Raw genomic sequence first — 20,206 nt, 5'->3', positions numbered from 1 at the left:
TCTGTTAGTTTTTATGCTGTACATTGAAATGACACTTAAGAACATCAAATCTGCACCAAGAAAACTCAATTTTGTGGTCATAACTGATGATGTTTGATTATTTACAGGCTCACCATCATTATAGGTTTGTTTGCAACATACTTCGGCACCTGCAGTGTGTACACAGTCATTGTGGCCAACAACATTCAACAGGTATGTCCCATCATCAAAGGTATATTACAGACCAAATTTGCAAACTAAATGAATTTCCCCTCTTTTAGTTGAAGCAGTAATCAGTTGAATTGTACCGATAATAAAATTTCTCAATTAGAATTTATTTCAGATCATGTTTCTGAACTTTTCCCACTTCTTTGCCTAATCCTATCTACTATACTAGTATGAGAGGGTGACAGAATGTGCACAGTAAAATTTCCCAAGGCTTCCTAACTGATTCTACATTAACACCAAGGTTAATGTTTGATAATGACTGAGATTAATCCCAGTAGCTGGGGCACTTAGGGTAAATACTCAGTTTAGGTGTGGTAAAAAATTTAGTTGTTGGAAGATAACAAAGTGTGCATGCAAACCCCCTGCCATTATCCCAAGCCCCCAGCTCCACCATGGTTTCACTATGAAGCATCATAATGGGGCATAAATCCACTAAACTCATAGAAATAATGTGATTCTCTCAAATGCTCAGCTTTCCTTATAAAGCCTTTGTCAGTGCCTAGATTCAGAAAAGTGCTTAAACCATGAAGGAAACTTTCAGAAAAATAACATTACATCAAGGCTTTCTAGATGTAACATATTGGAAAATAGTGAATGCTTCTTCCATAAACATTTATCATTGAAACTGCGTATAGTAGTAAATATATAAATATAATAAGAAAATTAATTCCTACAAATATTACTTAAATGGAAGAAGCCTTGTGATAACATTGATTGGGATGCAAATTACTTTCAAACATTGTGGAAGTTAATGACAAGTGTGTTTGTTCATTTTCACTCCTTGTTATCTTGTACAATTATCTTCTGAGGCAATGGTTCTAAAGTAAAAAGTGAACAGTAGGAACAATGTGTGAAATAAGTAGCCACACATATTGTAGAGTGGCCTTCTTAAGGTTTTCCAAATTCCAACACATATTTCCCAATACATTTACTCCTTAAAAATATTTGTTGCTGATAATTAAAATCAGTTTCACCTTGTGAATTACTCAGTCACAATACATGCAGTCCTTGCCTCATTGTGTAGGGTTGAGAGTCAAATTGTAAACTTTGATGGAAAGATATTAAATGAATTCCTGTCTAACACAAAACAAAACACTGGGAATCCCCAGCAGTTTCATCATCATCATCTTGGACAGTTTCCAGCCACTGGCTGAGTCTGTCGGGAACACAAGCCTCTCCATCGTGTTCTGTCTTTCCACCATTCCCCCTCTTCCACCTTCGTCCAGTTCTCTCCTCTTCTCATCACACATTCCTTCACTCCCTTCACCCATCTATCTCTTGGTCTTCCTCTGGGCCTCTTCCCCTCCAGTTGCAGATCAAACATCCTCTTTGGAATTCTTCCCTCATCCATTCTCTTCATGTGTCCATACCACTGCAGTCTTGATTTTTCTATCCTGTCCTGTACTGGTTCCTCCTTTAGTCTTTCCCTCACATACAAATTTCGCAATCTGTCTCGTCTTGTTACACCCAACCTGCTCCTCTGGAACTTCATTTCACTAGCCTGTATTCTACTTTTGTCGCTTTTGTGCATTACCCATGTCTCACTTCCATATGTCAATATGGGGACAAAGTAGGTTCGGTATATAATTCCCTTGGATTTCTGTGGCACCTCCTTGCTCCAAATAAGCCCCCTAATGCATTTGTAGAACTGCCCTGCTTTTCTGCACCTTTCATTTATTTCCATTGCGTTTCCCCCCTTACTTTCAATCACGCTTCCCAGGTACTTGAAGTTCTCTACCACTTGTAGTTTTTCCCCTCCACAAGTTATATCCACATTTGGCCTATTCTTCTACCTTGTTGTGACGATTATTTCACTTTTCTTTGCAGAGAAATGCATTCCATATTGTGCTGCCGTTGCCTCCCATGCATCTAACTGCTCTTGCACCTCCTTCACGCAATTTCCCCATAACATCAGGTCATCGGCAAAAAGCACTGCTTTCATTTTATGATCTCCAATTGCATCTGATACTTGCTGTAGGATTTCATCCATAACAATAATAAACAATAAAGGCGAAAGTGCACTTCCCTGTCGCAGCCCATTTTCCAGCTTGAACCATGCAGTACGTTCCCTCCCCACTTTCACACAACTCTCACTTCCCTCATACATTTTTCTGACTTTTCGTGTAATCTCTTCATCTATCCCTTTTGCGTTCAGCACATCCCAGAGCTTGTCCCTACAGATACTGTCATACGCCTTCTCAATATCCAAAAAGGCCATGATTAAGTCCTTCCCGTACTCATAGTGCCTTTCCTGCAGTTGCCTTACCGCAAATATGAGGTCCGTTGTTGATCTTCCCGGTCTGAAACCGTACTGCTCCTCTTGCAGTCTACTTTCAATACTGCTTCTTATTCTCTTCTCCAGCATCTTTTCATAGATTTTTCCACAGTGGCAGAGCAGGGTGATTCCTCTGTAATTCTCACATCTCCTTTTATCCCCTTTCTTGAAGATCGGGACTATAATTCCTTTCTTCCAATCCTCAGGAATTCTGTTCTCCTTCCACACCACCCTCAGCACTCTGTATAGCCACTGGGTTCCTACTTCTCCTGCTGCTCGTATCATATCCACTGTTACTTCGTCCCAACCTGGTGCCTTGCCCCCTTTCATCCTCTTTATGGCTTCTTCCACTTCATTCCAAGTTAGATCATCAATTTCCCCACTATTATAATCGTCTGCTGCCTTAGGCTCTCCATCGCTGTTAGTTACCTGCTTGGCAGCATTCAACAGATCTTCAAAGTACTCCTTCCAAATCTTTTTGAGCTCATGCATTTCCTCCACAACTCTTCCATTATTATCCATGATCCTCAGGCACTCGCTTCTGTCATTCCTCTTATTTCTTACCATGGTGTAAAGTACTTTTTTGTTCCCTTCACTGTCCTCTTCTAACATTCTTGTCCATTTTTCCATCCACTTCTTCTTCTCCGCCCTTACTATGGTCTGTGCCGCTTTCTTGCTTTCCTTATATTTTACCCTAGCTTCCTCTGTTCGGGTCTGGAACCATTCTCTGAAGGCTTTGTTCTTTCGAAGTACTGCCTCTTTACATATGTTGTTCCACCATGGGGTTTCCCTACTTCTCCTCTTTGTGCTAGTTCTTCCGCACACAGTCTCAGCTGCCTCAACTAGAGCCCTCTTAAAATCGCCCCATTCTTCTTCCACTGTTCTCTGATCTTCCTTTGGCAGCTTCTTCCTGATCAGTGTCTGGTACTGAGTCCTCCGTTCATCCTCTTTCAGCATCCATGCCTTCAACCTTTTCTCCTGTATATCTGTTGCCCTCCTATCTTTTTTCTCTCTCAGGGTGGCTACCAACAGCCGATGGTCGCTGTCTAAGGCCTCAGATGGTATGACCTTAACATCTGTGAGGCTGCTCATCATCTGCCTATCCACTAGTACATAGTCTACTACTGAAGTTTGGGACCAGTCCCCACTGTACCAAGTTATTTTGTGACTACTCCTCTTCTTGTACCACGAATTTGCGATCGCCAGCCCATTCCTCTTGCAGAATTCCAGCAACAATTTTCCTTCTCTATTTCGGTTCCCCCAGCCCTCTGGTCCCATTATCTCCTCGAATCCCTTCCTGTCTGTGCCAACATGTGCATTGAGGTCCCCTATTATAATCTGATTTCCTCCATTTAGCTGCTTTTGCATGTCATCTTCAAATTCCTCCTTCTCCTTTTTTGTACACCCCACCTGTGGGGCATATGCTTGGATGATTTCAATGCTTTTTCCTTTCACCCGTACTCTGGCTTTTATCATTCGGTTTCAAAAACCATTAAAAACCTATCTCATTACTCTCTCCTCCTTTTAATTATCTGATTATCTAGGTTCAAGGGATGAACACTCCTTCAGCTTTTTATTCTTTTTTGTGTAAAACATTGTCATAGGCTTCTGTAGAGCCATAAGACTTACTTTTCTTTATTTTTATTTTTTTAATTACTGCATAGAGGCATTTCCTGTCTACATGTGAACATTCTGGTTTAATTATATTCAATTTTTGTATCTGTATTTTCAGTTTTAGTTTCTCTCAGAAAAATTCCTGTAATAAATGGTCAAAAAAATTCACGCATTTGATTTTGTGCAAGCTAACAATACAGAAATGTCTGTGATAATATCTGATCCATGCACATCTGAGGTAGAAAACTGATGTCAAAGAATAGAAACTTGGCAACACAGTAATGACATGTATGACCATTACCTTCATTCAGTGGTATTGATGGCAATGAGGGCTACAATATTGAGTGTGACCTGGCAAAAATAGCATCTGCAACGAACTGTACAAATGTTGGCTTGGTTCCTGCTTTCATGTGGTATGATCAGCCCCAATTGAACAGTTCTGTCAGGAGGGTCAATATGGAGCTAGATCAGCTGCTTCGGGTGGCTACTTTGTCAGGTGTAGGTTTGGTTTGTGTTGATGGTATTGGTAGGTGGGACTTTGCAAGACATGGCCTGCATCTCAGTAGGAAAGGGAAGGGTAAACTGGCTGAGCTCATAGCAAAATCCGTAAGGAGGCGCACTGAAACTTATGGGAGTCCTTTTTTAGGCTAAGATCAATGTTCAGTCATCAAACATTGATTGAAATTAAGCTCAATGGGAAATTCAGACGGGCAGTTACTAGAGATGTTAAAATATCACAAGATTCTCATAAGAGTACAGTGAAAAATAATGTTAGTATGTCATAAGATTCACATAAAAGCACGGTGAAAAATAATGTTAGTATATTGCAGCAAAATATAAGGGGATTAAAAAACAAAGTAGGTGAGCTTCTTGTTTGTTTAGAAGATTTAGAAACTAAGGGTGGAACAGATGTACTATGCCTATCTGAACATCATATAGTCACAGGTATGGAAATGGTAAATACAGGTGGATATAAGCTTTCAGGACAAGTAGAGACACTATGGTGAGAGGAGTTGCCATATATGCTAAAATCTGTGGTAGTGTGAAAAATGTGGAAATTAAAATTTTTTGCATAGAGCAACATACAGAAGCACAGGCATGTGAGCTTAAACTAGATAATGGCACTTTTATAATTGTAGCTGTGTATAGGTCCCCACTAGGAAATTTTCAACTATTTTTGAAAAACTTGAATTCTTTGTTGTGCTATCTGTCAGACAGAGGAACGCAAATTATTGTTTGTGGGGATTTCAGTCTAGATTTTCTGATAGAGTCCGCTAGAAAGCTTGACCTTGAAGTATTACTTGGTTCTTTCAAATTGACATCAGTTATTAATTTTCCTACTTGGGTGGTACAGGAAAGCAGCCCACTGGTAGATAATGTTTTCATAGACCAAGATAAATTAATCAAATAAAAACATTTCCTGTTAAGAAAGGTCTGTCTGATCATGATGCACAGCTAGTTATAGTATATGACATAGCTCCATACAATAATTCAATACAGTCCTCCAAAATAGTGCATTCAATTAACGATTTAACAACTCAAAATTTTGGGGAAAACTTGCAACAGTTAGACTGGGATGAGATGTACAGGGAACATGATGCAAATTTAAAATTTGACCTATCTCATGATACATTTGTGAGTATATTTGAAAACAGTTTCCCTAAGAAAACAGTAAAATATAATTATAAGAAACCACGTAAAAAGCCATGGCTTACTAAAAATATAAAAATATCTTGTGAACAGAAAAGGGAAATGTATCTTATAGTTAGGAGGAGTAATGATTCTGAAACAGTGAAACATTATAAAAACTTCTGCACTGTATTAAGAAAAGTTATTAAAAAGTCCAGAAGTATGTGCATTATGTCTAAGATTAGCACATCTAATAATAAAATTAGAACAATTTGGAATATTGTTAAAAGGGAAACAGGTCAACCCAGAGTACAGGAAGACTGTATTTCTATCAAACTGAATGAAAAGTTTGTTAACAAGAAGTCAGAAGTAGAAAACATTTTTAATAATCATTTTTAAGTAGAGAAAATAGGATCCAGCTATTCATTAGAAAATGCAAGGCAGTATATGGAAGAGGCAGTACCTATGCAATTTGATAGAATTGAAATTCAATGCATCTCTCCTCTTGAAATTACGAAAATAGTAAATTCACTCAAAAGTAAAAGCACACATGGAATTGATGGCATTTCCAGCAGAGTACTAAAAGCTTGTTCCCAACAAATAAGTAGGATTCTCAGCCACATCTGAAGTAGCTCACTGAAACAGGGTATTTTTCCAGGTTGACTGAAATACACTATTGTTAAACTATTGCATAAAAAAGGGGATAGGTCTGATGCTAACAACTACTGCCCAATATCACTTCTGACAGCGTTATCCAAAATTCTTGAAAAAGTAATGTATTCAAGAGTAGCATCACATATTTGTAAAAATGAAGTACTAACAAAATGGCAGTTTGGTTTTCAGAAAGGCTTTTCAACAGAAACTGCTATATACGCTTTCACTGATCAAATATTAAATGCACTGAATAACCAAACATCACCCATTGGGATATTTTGTGATCTCTCAAAGGCTTTTGATTGTGTGAATCATGAAATTCTTATAGATAAACGTAGGTATTGTAGTATGAGTGGGACAGTGCACAAATGGTTTAATTCTTACTTAACTGGAAGAATGCAGAAGGTTGAAATTAACAGTACAGATAGTCTTCAAAAATCAGCAGAGTCCTCTAACTGGGGAGGTATCAAGAATGGTGTCCCACAGTATTCAGCCTTGGGTCCCCTATTGTTCTTAATATATATTAACGACTTGCCACTCTATATTCATGAAGATGCAGAGCTAGTTCTTTTTGCTGATGATGCAAGTATAGTAATCACACCCAAAAAGCAAGAATCAGCTGAGGAAACTGTAAATAATGTCTTTCAGAAAATTATTAAGCGGTTCTCTGAAAATGGACTCTCACCAAATTTTGAGACAACACAGTTTATATAATTCTGTACAGTAAATGGCATAACACCAATGATAAATATAGATTATGAACAGAAGTCTGTTTCTAAGGCAGAATACTCAAAATTTCTGGGAGTGTGCATTGATGAGAAATTGAATTGGAAGAAACACATCAATGATCTGCTGAAATGGTTAGGTTCAGTTACTTATGCTATTAGGGTTATTGCAAATTTTTGTGATAAACATATCAGTAAATTAGCCTACTATGTTTACTTTCATTCACTGCTTTCATATGGTATCATATTTTGGGGCAATTCATCATTAAGAGAGGAAGTATTCATTGCACAGAAGTGTGTAATCAGAATAATAGCTGGAGCCCACCCAAGATCACCTCACAGACATTTACTTAAGGAATTCGAGATATTCACAGTATATATTTACTTATGAAATTTGTCATTAACAATGCATCCCAATTCAAAAATAACAGTGAAGTGCATAGCTACAGCACTAGAAAAAGGGATGATCTTCGCTATTCTGCATTAAATCTCAGTTTGTCACAGAAAGGGGTGAATTATGCTACCACAAAAACCATTTGCCAAATAATATTAAAAGTCTGACAGATAGCCAAGCAACATTTAAAAGCAAATTAACTGAATGACAACTCCTGCTACTCAATAGATGAATTTTTAGATATGAATTGATAACTGTAAAAAAATTAATTAATTAATTATATTGTGTAAAGAAAACATGTTAAAGTGACACGTTCCACATCATTACAAAATGTCGTATTCATGATCTATGGAACAAGGATTAATGTATTTATTTATGTAACATAATACAAAAGAGCTGTCCAGTTGCCACAGTGAGTATGTTATTAAGTTAAAAATTGGAGATAATAGGTTTGGTTCCTAATATAGTACACTGGCCCAAGTAGGTACACTTATTCTGGCAAGTGGTTTTTTATTTACAGTTCAGAAATTACTGCATATCCTGTACAAAACATGTACAATTACTTAATGCTAATACACAAATGGGGATACAGTGGTTTCACTAGTAAACTTTTAAATAAATATTTTGCTATAAACAGTCACTCAGTCCATCAGTATTGGATGCCCCTTCTTCAATTATTTCCTTCTCCCTATGATCACATAACTAACTCTTACCATTTTCTTTCTGACCTACCTCTACTTTTCCCTTGCTGCACTATGTAGTTCATATTTAACTTAAGCAGTGAGCCTTTATATGTATAATCTAAACAGATTACCGTAGTGTATTATTGTTTTGCTTCACTTCCTTTGCTAAATGTATATTCAAATTTCCACTTTACATGTATACCCATTCCCAGGTGCAGCACATGGTTTCCATGCTGGGGAAGGCTGTGAAATTTATCAATTGGAACTAAAACATATCTTGAGCTATGCTACAGATCAGTCTTCCATCACAACCAAGGTTTCAGGTGACAGACAGGAGCAGTACAATATCAAATCTATCCAAAAGTTTACATAATGTATCTTCTTTTCATTCCATACTCAACTATTAAATAACACCAAAAGTTAACTCCAAAGAAGGAATCTTAGGGTTTAATGCCCCATAGAATTAACTCCCAAATCATATCTATAGGTAGCATATTTATCTACCAACTTCATGTTTCGTGACACTTCATCACAATGAATTGTACAAAAGTACAAATTTTGAAGAGATCTTAGCTTCTTCATGCTTAATGTTTTTCCTGTTTTCAGTTCTAAACTTGAGATGTTTAAGGTTTTATGTGTTCAATCTGCAGCATTCATGAGTTCATGCAATGCTGCAGAGACATTTCTGTGATGACATATGTCTTTTGCTATGACTATGGTTTCTCGATGAATAAAAAAAATACCAAATTGCAATCAAATCAGGCAGTGATGTACAAAACTATCTTGCAGTTAGTGGATCCATATTTCCTGTTATGTTTACACAATGGGAGAAACTCGCTCATGAGAGAGATCTCTTTCATGTACATAACATCTAACGTTGAAGAACATACTTCTATTAAATTAATGAAAAAGTTTTAGAATATTTTATAAACACTCTACTGTGCACTGAACCGACACAATATATTTGTCTATCCCTACACAACTCCTGCTCCCAACATCTTACCTCATGGTACATATCCCTGAAATAGATCTAGATGCAATGCGTGTCCCATACATCCTTCCACCACCACCTACTCCAGTCTGGTCACAAACATCACATATCCCATCAAAGGCAGTGTGAATTGTGAAACCAGCCATGTGGTCTACAAGCTCAGCTGCAACCACTGTGCTGAATTCTATGTGGGCATGAAAACAATAAGCTGTCTGTCTGCATGAACAGCCACCAACAAACTGTGGCTGAACACACTGGCAAACATTACATCCTTCATTTCAAGGTTTTCTGAATTGCAGAGGTGAGAACTTTCCCTGTTATATGTGCTACGTTCCCTCCTGGCCTCAACCTTCAGTAGTCATTGTTCTCACCCACCCAGCCCCTTTCCTGTTTCCATTCCAGCATTACACAGCCCTCATTCCACCATCACACCCAGTCTTTTTACTTCTTTTGTTTTGCACTGTAATGACATTAACTAACATTTAATTATAACTAATCATACCAAGAATTACGCATTTTTGATACATTTTCAGCATATTATTGTCTTTCATGACATGCAAGCTATGATGAACAAGACACAAACATTCCTTAACATCCAGTATGATGTTCCCTGTTATTTTCTTACAACAAATCATACCAATGACTTGCTTTCAAGAAACCCTTAATGTTCTGGCAGTCTGAAATAGCATATACTCATAGGATGCAAGTTTTAATGTAAAAAAAACACCATATATGGGCTTTTAACACTTAGGACCAAAAGGTATCTCAAGGTCTACCAGTGATGTAGATGATATGCATGACAGCTAGGCTCAAGGATCTGAGACTTTGGGAGACAAAAAAGGAGCTGTACTCTGTAGAAGCCACACCCTCAAACCTTTGCTAAATAGAGCAGGCAAAATTTAAAGACACTGCCTTGAGACTAGCTACCGCCTGTTCAAAAAACATCATCTGATACCACATAAAAACTGTTCCAAAATTGTTGACTGTCATTACATGAATTTGTGTCAGAAATATTTGAAATGCTTCCTGATAATTTAAATTCTGTAATCCAAAAGAAGAAATAAAAACTTTGAGGTTCGCCGATGACATTGTAATTCTGTCAGAGACAGCAAAGGACTTGGAAGAGCAGTTGAACGGAATGGACAGTGTCTTGAAAGGAGGGTATAAGATGAACATCAACAAAAGGAAAACGAGGATAATGGAATGTAGTCGAATTAAGACAGGCGATGCTGAGGGAATTAGATTAGGAAATGAGAGACTTAAAGTAGTAAAGGAGTTTTGCTATTTGGGGAGCAAAATAACTGATGATGGTCGAAGTAGAGAGGATATAAAATGTAGACTGGTAATGGCAAGGAAAGCGTTTCTGAAGAAGAGAAGTTTGTTAACATCGAGTATAGGTTTAAGTGTCAGGAAGTCATTTCTGAAAGTATTTGTATGGAGTGTGGCCATGTATGGAAGTGAAACATGGATGATAAATAGTTTAGACAAGAAGAGAATAGAAGCTTTCAAAATGTGGTGCTACAGAAGAATGCTGAAGATTAGACGGGTAGATCACATAACTAATGAGGAGGTATTGAATAGAATTGGGGAGAGGAGGAGTTTGTGGCACAACTTGACTAGAAGAAGGGATCAGTTGGTAGGACATGTTCTGAGGCATCAAGGGATCACAAATTTAGCATTGGAGGGCAGTGTGGAGGGTAAAAATCATAGAGGGAGACCAAGAGATGAATACACTAAGCAGATTCAGAAGGATGTAGGTTGCAGTAGGTACTGGGAGATGAAGAAGCTTCCTCAAGATAGAGTAGCATGGAGAGCTGCATCAAACCAGTCTCAGGACTAAAGACCACAACAGCAACAACAACAACAACAACAATGCATTATTGAAAAATGTATTTTAACATATATGCCTAAGAGCTTTTAACTATGAGCTGGGCCTGCTCCTTCCATCGATTAGTGCCAAATAGCATCTTTCCAGTTTCATGACCATTACTTTTATTGCTTGAAAAATATATGGTTATTGTAGAGTGGCAGTAGCCTTTTCAGTAGTTGGAGGGGAACAATCTGAATGATTGACTTATCTGTTCTTCCAACTTTAACCAATATGGCCTTGCTATGTTGGTACTGCAATATCTAAAAGCAAAGGGAACCACAGCTGTTATGTATCCTTAGGACATGTAGTTCTTCTGTATGGTTTCATAATTATGACATTCTCATGGAAGAAACATTCTCAAGGTAAAGTAGCCCCCACCCTCATTTGGCACTCTATTCAAGGGCTACTCTAGACTAGAGCATGTTATCATAAAAAAACAAGTCCACCATTCTATGGTCTGGTGCATGGGATGTTAAATTCTTTAATTAGGTAGGTATGTTAGAAAACTTAAAACAAGAAATGACACATGGAAAGTAAACATACTGTAAACCACTGGTTATCAGCACAAAATGAAATAGGGATAATGTAGAAATAGGATTAGTAATGAATAGGGAAATAAGAATGTGGGTGAACTACTATGAGCATCATAGTGAATGTGTTATTATAGCCAAGATAAACACAAAAGCAACACCCACTTCAACTAAGCAAGATTCATAATAGCTGTACATATTTCAGAGTTAAACTGTTGAATGCATTGTCACCAGAAGCCCACACTACCTCATTAAAAAACCTTCAGAAATGTTATACAAAACTGGCTAAGAAATAAGGCATTTTATGCTACAGAAAATACTTTGATTGTGCAACAGATGATCTTTAATTTTAATTACACTCATTGTATATCTGTTCCCAAATCTATATGAGTTAACTGTTATCTTATTATTGTCTTATTTTCTTATATGTATCTTTGTGTATAATTTAATTTGTACAAACTATTGACATGAATAGCATGCAAAAGGCTTGAAAATTGAAATAAATATTCAAAATTAAATAAGTCTTACTGACAGAAACAGATTAGGAAGTGTCACTATTGCTGTCCGTGCAGAAAAATATCTGATGATGGCAGAATTAGAGAGGATATAAAATGCAGATTGACAATCTTAAGAAAATTGTTTTTGGAAAAAAAAAAATTGTAACACTGAGTATAAATTTAAGTGTTTTGAAATCTCCTCTGGCAGTATTTATCTGGAGTGTAGCCTTCTACAGAAGGTAAATGTGGGCAATAAACAGTTTAGACAAGAAGAGAATAGAAGCTTTTGAAATGTGTTGCATGTATTCCTCACAAACAGTTTACTTCATGAGCTACAAAATATTCCATTTCACATTTAGGAGAGGTTATGGTTAGAACACAATGTTACACCCTCAGGCTTGTGAATCAATATGTAGAGGTATTTAAGGAGAGCTTACCCCAGGAAATGGCTCAACAGTTGTGATATTTTACAACCTCCACACTCACTTGACTGAAATCCACTGAGTGTCTTTCTGTTGAGACAGTTGAATAACCATTTTTTACTCCACCTAAGAATGTGAAGAAACTTATGCATCAGTGCTGCTATTGTATCTTCAGATGCAGCTATGATGTGAAGAGTTTTTGCAGCTAATCACTAAGGGTGTGTAGGTGTAGGGAGGTAGCTCTGAATTTCTATTGGGAAGACAATATATGCGTCATGAAAGACCTGTTGCAATGGTGAGACTATTCATAGTATTATATTTGGCTCATGAAGTGTGACATTTTGGCAGTCATATTTTATATTCTGTAGAGTATATGATGAGCAGATTCTGAGTTGCTCAAATATGAATTTTGTTTAAGCCTTTGACAGCTATGGACTGGCACAGCAATTAAAGCATGCTGCCCTAAGAGCAGTTGATTGCTACAGTGGCACCAATGTGCATGTAATGCAGTGCACTGGTTACAAAAGTTTTGCAGCATACATTTGTTTATTTTTTTTTGTTGTGGTGAAATTAAAGCATCATTTGATCATAGTGCTACTAGTAGGGTCTTGCCACTCCATATCATTTACTTTGAGCCCAACAGGTAGTGCTACAACGTTTTTGTAGACAATTTTCATCTCAGTTTGTGATTTGAACCCTTTTGGCAGTCTTGTGATACTGTTTGTAGTTTTCTATAAATCCAATAGATGTTGTTTCAAAATAAAGTTCAAGGTTTCAGTGAAAGTACTTTTGATAGACCAGTGCCACTCTATTCAGTCTGCTGTAGATCTAACAGATGATTTTCATTGATCATCCTGGTTTTCTTTTCTTTTTTAAAAAAAAAAAAAAATCTGTGTTTTCCTATTTTGCTGTGAGACTATATTGTTGTTGTGGACTGGAGTAAATACTTTAAATAAATGTTCTTAAACCCTCCCAGTACCTGTCCAAAGCCCAAAACACCAAAAAATCTGAGAAATGGCAAGAATTTATCAGTATTCAACACCCAATGCATGAGAAGTCTCACACATAGTAAAGGGTTAATTTCTCTATATTGATTAGTTTTATAGTTATTTCTGTCCTGCAACAGGCAATTTCTAACAGACTTACTCTTCACAATTATTTACATTTTTCTGATGAATCATAGGCTGCCTCATCATTAAAATACTGTACTACACAGTTTAAGGGTGTGGATGGTTTAAGAAACAGTACTGCAGTATTATAGGACAGAACAAAATTAGTAAGCAAAAATAAAGATAGCTATACCCAGAAATGAATCCCCACACCTTATATAAAATAGCAAGATGTGCTGCACACTGTACTCAGTGGCCACCTCTGTCATACTATACTGAACGAGGATAGTTACTATGGATTTTGATACAATGTTGTTGTTGTTGTTGTTGTTGTGGTCTTCAGTCCTGAGACTGGTTTGATGCAGCTCTCCATGCTACTCTATCCTGTGCAAGCTCCATCTCCCAGTACCTACTGCAACCTACATCCTTCTGACTCTGCTTAGTGTATTCATCTCTTGGTCTCCCTCTATGATTTTTACCCTCCACGCTGCCCTCCAGTACTAAACTGGTGATCCCTTGATGCCTCAGAATATGTCCTACCAACCGATCCCTTCTTCTAGTCAAGTTGTGCCACAAACTTTTCTTCTCCCCAATCCTATTCAATACCTCCTCATTAGTTATGTGATCTACCCATCTAATCTTCAGCATTCTTCTGTAGCACCACATTTCGAAAGCTTCTATTCTCTTCTTGTCCAAACTATTTATCATCCATGTTTCACTTCCATACATGGCTACACTCCATACTAATACTTTCAGAAATGACTTCCTGACACTTAAACCTATACTTCTCTTCTTCAGAAACGCTTTCCTTGCCATTGCCAGTCTACATTTTATATCCTCTCTACTTCGACCATCATCAGTTATTTTGCTCCCCAAATAGCAAAACTCCTTTACTACTTTAAGTCTCTCATTTCCTAATCTAATTCCCTCAGTATCACCTGATTTAATTCGACTACATTCCATTATCCTTGTTTTGCTTTTGTTGGTGTTCATCTTATAGCCTCCTTTCAAGACACTATCCATTCCGTTCAACTGCACTTCCAAGTCCTTTGCTGTCTCTGACATAATTACAATGTCATCGGCGAACCTCAAAGTTTTTATTTCTTCTCCATGGATTTTAATACCTATTCCAAATTTTTCTTTTGTTTCCTTCACTGCTCGCTCAATATAGAGATTGAATAACATCGGGGAGAGGCTACAACCCTGTCTCATTCCCTTCCCAACCACTGCTTCCTTTCATGTCTCTCGACTCTTATAACTGCCATCTGGTTTCTGTTCCTGTTACAGTGTTATCAAGTCGCAATTCTTTGTCATCCATGCAAAGGATGAATATTTATTACAGAAAATTTTGCATTGTTAGTCTACAAACACTAGCACTATTTAAATATGTGATTTTTTCCCTCCACTATTTGTCTTATACTTTGCAATCCTCTGTGATTATTTTAATGAATGTGAACTGTAGAGAAAATGAAGGGAAATTACAGCAGAGTGGAAAGGAACAAGAACCAGAGTGAAATATGTAAAAAATTTAGTATCGTGGTTTCAATTTTAAGAAGTTCTTAAAATAGAGTCATGTTACAATCAATACATTGGTACTATGATTTTAGCATAATTTACATGGAACATTTGTAGTATGTCTTTCAATTAATAGAAGATATTGAGTTGGCTGTCTCTATTTTTGTAGGTAGTGGAGCACCACACAAATTCAACGATAGACCAACGCTGGTACATAGCAGGAACACTGCCACCACTTCTCCTGCTTGGCTTTGTACCCAACCTGAAATGGCTTGCGCCAATATCCATGATTGCCAATTTATTCATGGGTGCTGGCCTGGGTATTACAGTGTATTATCTGGTCCAGGACCTACCATCTATTTGGGATCGTGTGCACTTTGGCCACCCTTATGGCCTGCCTCAGTTCTTCAGCATTGTCATTTTTGCCATGGAAGCAGTCGGGGTTGTAAGTATGTATTTTAGTGTCTTGTAATTGCCCCCCCACTCACCCTTTTTCTCAACCTATATTTCTGTTCCCATCTACTAGTTTCCATCACAGTAATTTTTCCAATTTTGCATTTAAATTTCCTTTCAGTCTTACCTGTGGACTAACTAAACTACTCATATAGAGAATCAAAATGACAACTTGTTAGCCACATCAGAGATAGTTGTCTGCTGTGCAACAAATTTCAGATGAAATAGTTTAAAAATATAATAAAAATCATGTTTTGGAAGTAGCACACCAAGTCCTGTGCAACAACAGTTTCCTTTTATCAGGTTCGCTGCCAGAGTATAAAACTAATTATTGAATTACATAACAGATGATTTGAATCAGTCATAATGCTGCTATCATCTTTAAAATGAATCTCATAGGTGTATGTCATTGTTTTCTATTTGTTTGTTATTTACTAACTTCAGTACTATTTGGCCTTTGTTCTTGGAGTGTTTTATTTTTTTATAAGATGGGAAGAAAATGAGAAGGGAAGATTTTACAGTAATGTTAATAAAATAGATATAGCTCTAGTTTATGGGCTGTTCTCTCCTTTTTGTGCACAAGATGCTCTAATACCCTGTTTTGTCCTATCTCTCTGCTCCTGTTTGAGTATACCCTCATATAACTTAGAGGAAACAGTAGTACCAAAGGTTTTAGGAATAAACTATTGAAGAAAGAGTTTTATTTCTCATCTACAGTGTCAGTCTACCAAATTCAATCAAATTGTTGTTTCTGTGATGTCTTTCAAAACATTCTGAGTGAGTTGTGTGTTAATCTATCATTACTTAAACTTAATTGTTATGATAAACATTTGAACACCATGCTGAGAAAATAATATTTTTTTCTTTACATCCAAACGACATAATGAAGTTTGGTCGAAAAATAAATTGTCAATGAATGAAGTGCTATGTGCTAAAACTCTGTTTGGGAAGTCTGGTGATAAGAAAATAAGCACATGCAATTTGCAGTCGTTTGCAGAGTATAGATGTAGATGTAGAAAAGCTGGATATCAGCATACCTAATCACTAGTATCTGCCAGAAAGTAAACATGAAAGTGTCATAACAAGTACACTGTAATTAATTTCATGTAACCGTATTAATATGCTGTTAACATCATGATTCCAGATTTAAATCACATCAAAGACTTCCATAATTGTGGTACAGAATTCAAAGAATTTTCTGGACATGTAATAAGTGTAATACTTGGAAAGGGCTTTTTTTGGCATAGCACTAACTCAACTTCCTATAAATTTAGTCACTCTTCCCAGTCCATGTCCTCACCCTCTCCCCATCTCACACCTTTTTATCTGTCTCCCCACTACCAATCCGCTAGTTCTGTGATACTGTGTTATTAATTTGCATCAAAACAGATATATCTGACAAAATTTGAATGTTATTCTAGGGTGGTTTGCTTTCTTTTCATAACATCATGCTCTTATTGAACCATTTCCTTGATTATACTGTGAAAACCTCCAAAATTAAAGGTATTCAGTTTTATTCTGCAAGGCATGCCTAGCATACCTATCTACACAGGAGAGCACACTCAAGTAATAAAACTGTAATTCTAGAAATTTATTTCTTATTGATTTTATGTTTTGAAATATTCAGAATCAACCCACCATCTCATGCAACTGTGAGCATCCTCAATTTGATTTATTTGCGTTTCTAATATTGACCCAGTATGTAACACTACCTGCATGTTTTTACTGTTGCTTGTCAGTGTATACTGATGCTAATAATGCCTACAATCTTTTAATTATTGAGTTTAATTAAATTTTTGTGGTTATTGACATTATACACTTGCTAAAGCTGTTGTGACTTGGAAGAAAAATTAGTAAAAAACATTGGTGCATTCAGATGGCATTTAGAAAGTTTAAAAAAACACTTTAAAATCATGTGAATACAGAGCTACAAAACATATTCCTGAGACGTACCTGGTTCAAACAGCTAACAGTTAATTCAACCTTCTTGTACACAGGTAATGCCACTTGAGAACAACATGAAGACTCCTAGGCACTTTCTTGGATTGTGTGGTGTCCTTAACCAGGGCATGACTGCAATTTGTTTGATTTATACACTGATTGGGTTCCTTGGATATCTCAAATATGGTGATGATACTAAAGGCAGCATCACACTCAACTTACCTGTGGAGGAAATGTAAGTATTAAATCACATTCATAAACTTTTATAGATTATATTCCATTAGATATGTTATTAACCCCAGAGACCCATTGTGAGGAGATTATGATTGATGTGGAACATTAAAGAATGCACCTTTTATACAAGAAATAATTTGCATAAATTTAATGAACAGCCCCAGATCCTAAGAGAAGAGATCTCAAGGATATGGATCAGATCAAAAATATGAACACACATTTTCATTCCCATATTAATACCGTTTCCATGTTAATAATACAGTTAGCAGATACATGTAAATATATACATGCTAAAGTACCCACAATAATGCCTGTACTACCATATTTTGGCATATATTATGAATTTAAAAGAATTTATGTTTATTTACAGCAATTATATTCTTGCATTAAGATGTTCAGAATTTTAATTAGTTCTGCTAAGAAATTTGTCACTGGATTGGCCATAAAAATCACAAATAAATCTCAAATAAAAATGTATCTTCCTGTACAACTGACAACTGATTGGAGCAAACTAAATGACTTTAATGTTTTGTGTAGATTATTCTTACTAACAGAATTGTTTGCTGCTGACTGTAAAGATAACACAGCTACTTATCATAAAGATGACACACAGAGTTGCAGACAGGCATGTCAAAAAACTGTTACACTTGTGAGCTATTGGTCAAAGCCTTCTTCAGCAAAGAAACCACACACATACGAATACTACCAAGCACGCCTCACACACCCATGACCACTATCTTTGGCCACTTTGGCCAGAATGCAGCTGTGTCACAGCAAATGCAAGCAGCAATCCACAGTGGGACAGGGAAGAAGGAGGGATAGCAGGGTATGAGTGAGGGGAGAGAAGAGTGATGTCTGGCAGTGTGTGCAGGGACTAGGAGGAGGCTTGACGAGACTGCCACCAGACGCAGTGTCAGGAGGATGTGGGGCAGGGAGAGAGAAAGGGGGGGGGGGGATGGGTGGGAGAAAAGGAGATGAGCAGGGAAGGGGAAAGATGGGTGGTTGTCTTGGCAGAGGGTTGCACACAAAGAGAATGAAGGGCATGAATAGGGATGAGGTGACAGGACAGAAGAAAAATTGTTGGGTGGAGGGTGTGGGGACAGTAGGTTATCATAGGTTGAGAATGGGATGATCTTGGGAGCAGAGAATGTGTTGTAAGTATAACACCTGTCCATACAGTTTAGGAAAGGCTGGTGCTGGAGGGGAGGATCTAGAGGGCCCGCATTCTGAAGCAGCCATTGAAATCAAGTACACCATGCTCAGCTGCATGTTGAAATTCCTTACCTCCAAATTTGCCTTGCCATCCTTCCCCATGTCCCTTCCTAAGAACACTACTTTTCAGCAGGAGAAAGGACAGCCATACACAGCCTCAAAACAAGATCATGACCTAATCATATTACCTGCAGACAAAGGCTCCACCACTGTCATTATGAATCGCAGTGACCACCAGGCAGAATGCCTCTGCCATTTATCTGACTCCTCTACCTATAAACTCTGCCAGAGTCATCCCATCCTAGAAGTCCAACATAACTTCTAGTCCCTGCTTAAAACCTTAGATCCTGCCCAGAACATCTCCTCTGAATCCATTTTCCTCCTCACCACTATGACACTTCACCCACTCACTTTCTACATGCTGCCCAAAATCCACAAACCCAGCAACTGAGGCTGTCCCATTGTAGCTAGCTATTGTGCTCCCACTGAAAGAATTTCAGCTCTCATAGATCAACACCTTGAATCCATTGCCTGAAATCCAGCCTTCCACATCAAAGATATCAACCACATACTTCACCAACTCTCTACCATCCCCAACCCTATACCTTCTGAAGCTATGCTTATTAGTGTTGATATGCCACTTTCCTATACACCAACATCACTTATGCCCATTGTAATGTTGCTACTGAATTCTACCTTTTACAATGCCCTTCATGTTCCAAAACACTACCTCATTCCTCATATATCTTACTAACTGCATCCTGACACATAACTCCTATGAAGCGAAGGTTGTTGTTGTTGTGGTCTTCAGTCCAGAGACTGGTTTGATGCAGCTCTACATGCTACTCTACCCTGTGCAAGCTTCTTCATCTCTCAGTACCTACTGCAACCTACATTCTTCTGAATCTGTTTAGTGTACTCATCTCTTGGTCTCCCTCTACGATTTTTACCCTCAACACTGCCCTCCAATACTAAATTGGTGATCCCTTGATGCCTCCAAATATGCCCTACCAACCTATCCCTTCTTCTAGTTGTTGTGCCACAAATTTCTCTTCTCTCCAATTCTATTCAATACCTCCTCGTTAGTTATGTGATCTACCCATCTAATCTTCAGCATTCTTCTGTAGCACCACATTTCGAAAGCTTCTATTCTCTTCTTGTCTAAACTATTGAAGCGAAGGTATATAAACAATTCTGTGGCAAAACCCTGGGCACCTACATGGCACTCTCCTAAGCTAACCTGTTTATGGG

The 20,206-nt window shown here is 37.5% G+C and overlaps 1 protein-coding gene across 2 annotated transcripts in view; it reads left to right on the top strand.

The window, feature by feature from the left end:
• Nucleotides 1-20,206, top strand: part of LOC124787153 (proton-coupled amino acid transporter-like protein pathetic) — a 336,360-nt gene that overhangs the window by 293,920 nt on the left and 22,234 nt on the right. For both annotated transcript variants that reach the window (XM_047254317.1, XM_047254318.1), the window contains exons 6-8: nt 108-192; nt 15,285-15,560; nt 17,566-17,744. In XM_047254317.1, the coding sequence (XP_047110273.1) occupies nt 108-192; nt 15,285-15,560; nt 17,566-17,744 (540 nt within the window). The remainder of the gene's footprint in view (nt 1-107; nt 193-15,284; nt 15,561-17,565; nt 17,745-20,206) is intronic.

This window comes from Schistocerca piceifrons, chromosome 1 (assembly GCF_021461385.2).
Source record: "Schistocerca piceifrons isolate TAMUIC-IGC-003096 chromosome 1, iqSchPice1.1, whole genome shotgun sequence".
Lineage (NCBI taxonomy): Eukaryota > Metazoa > Arthropoda > Insecta > Orthoptera > Acrididae > Schistocerca > Schistocerca piceifrons.
This window is presented reverse-complemented; position numbering and strand designations above follow the sequence as displayed.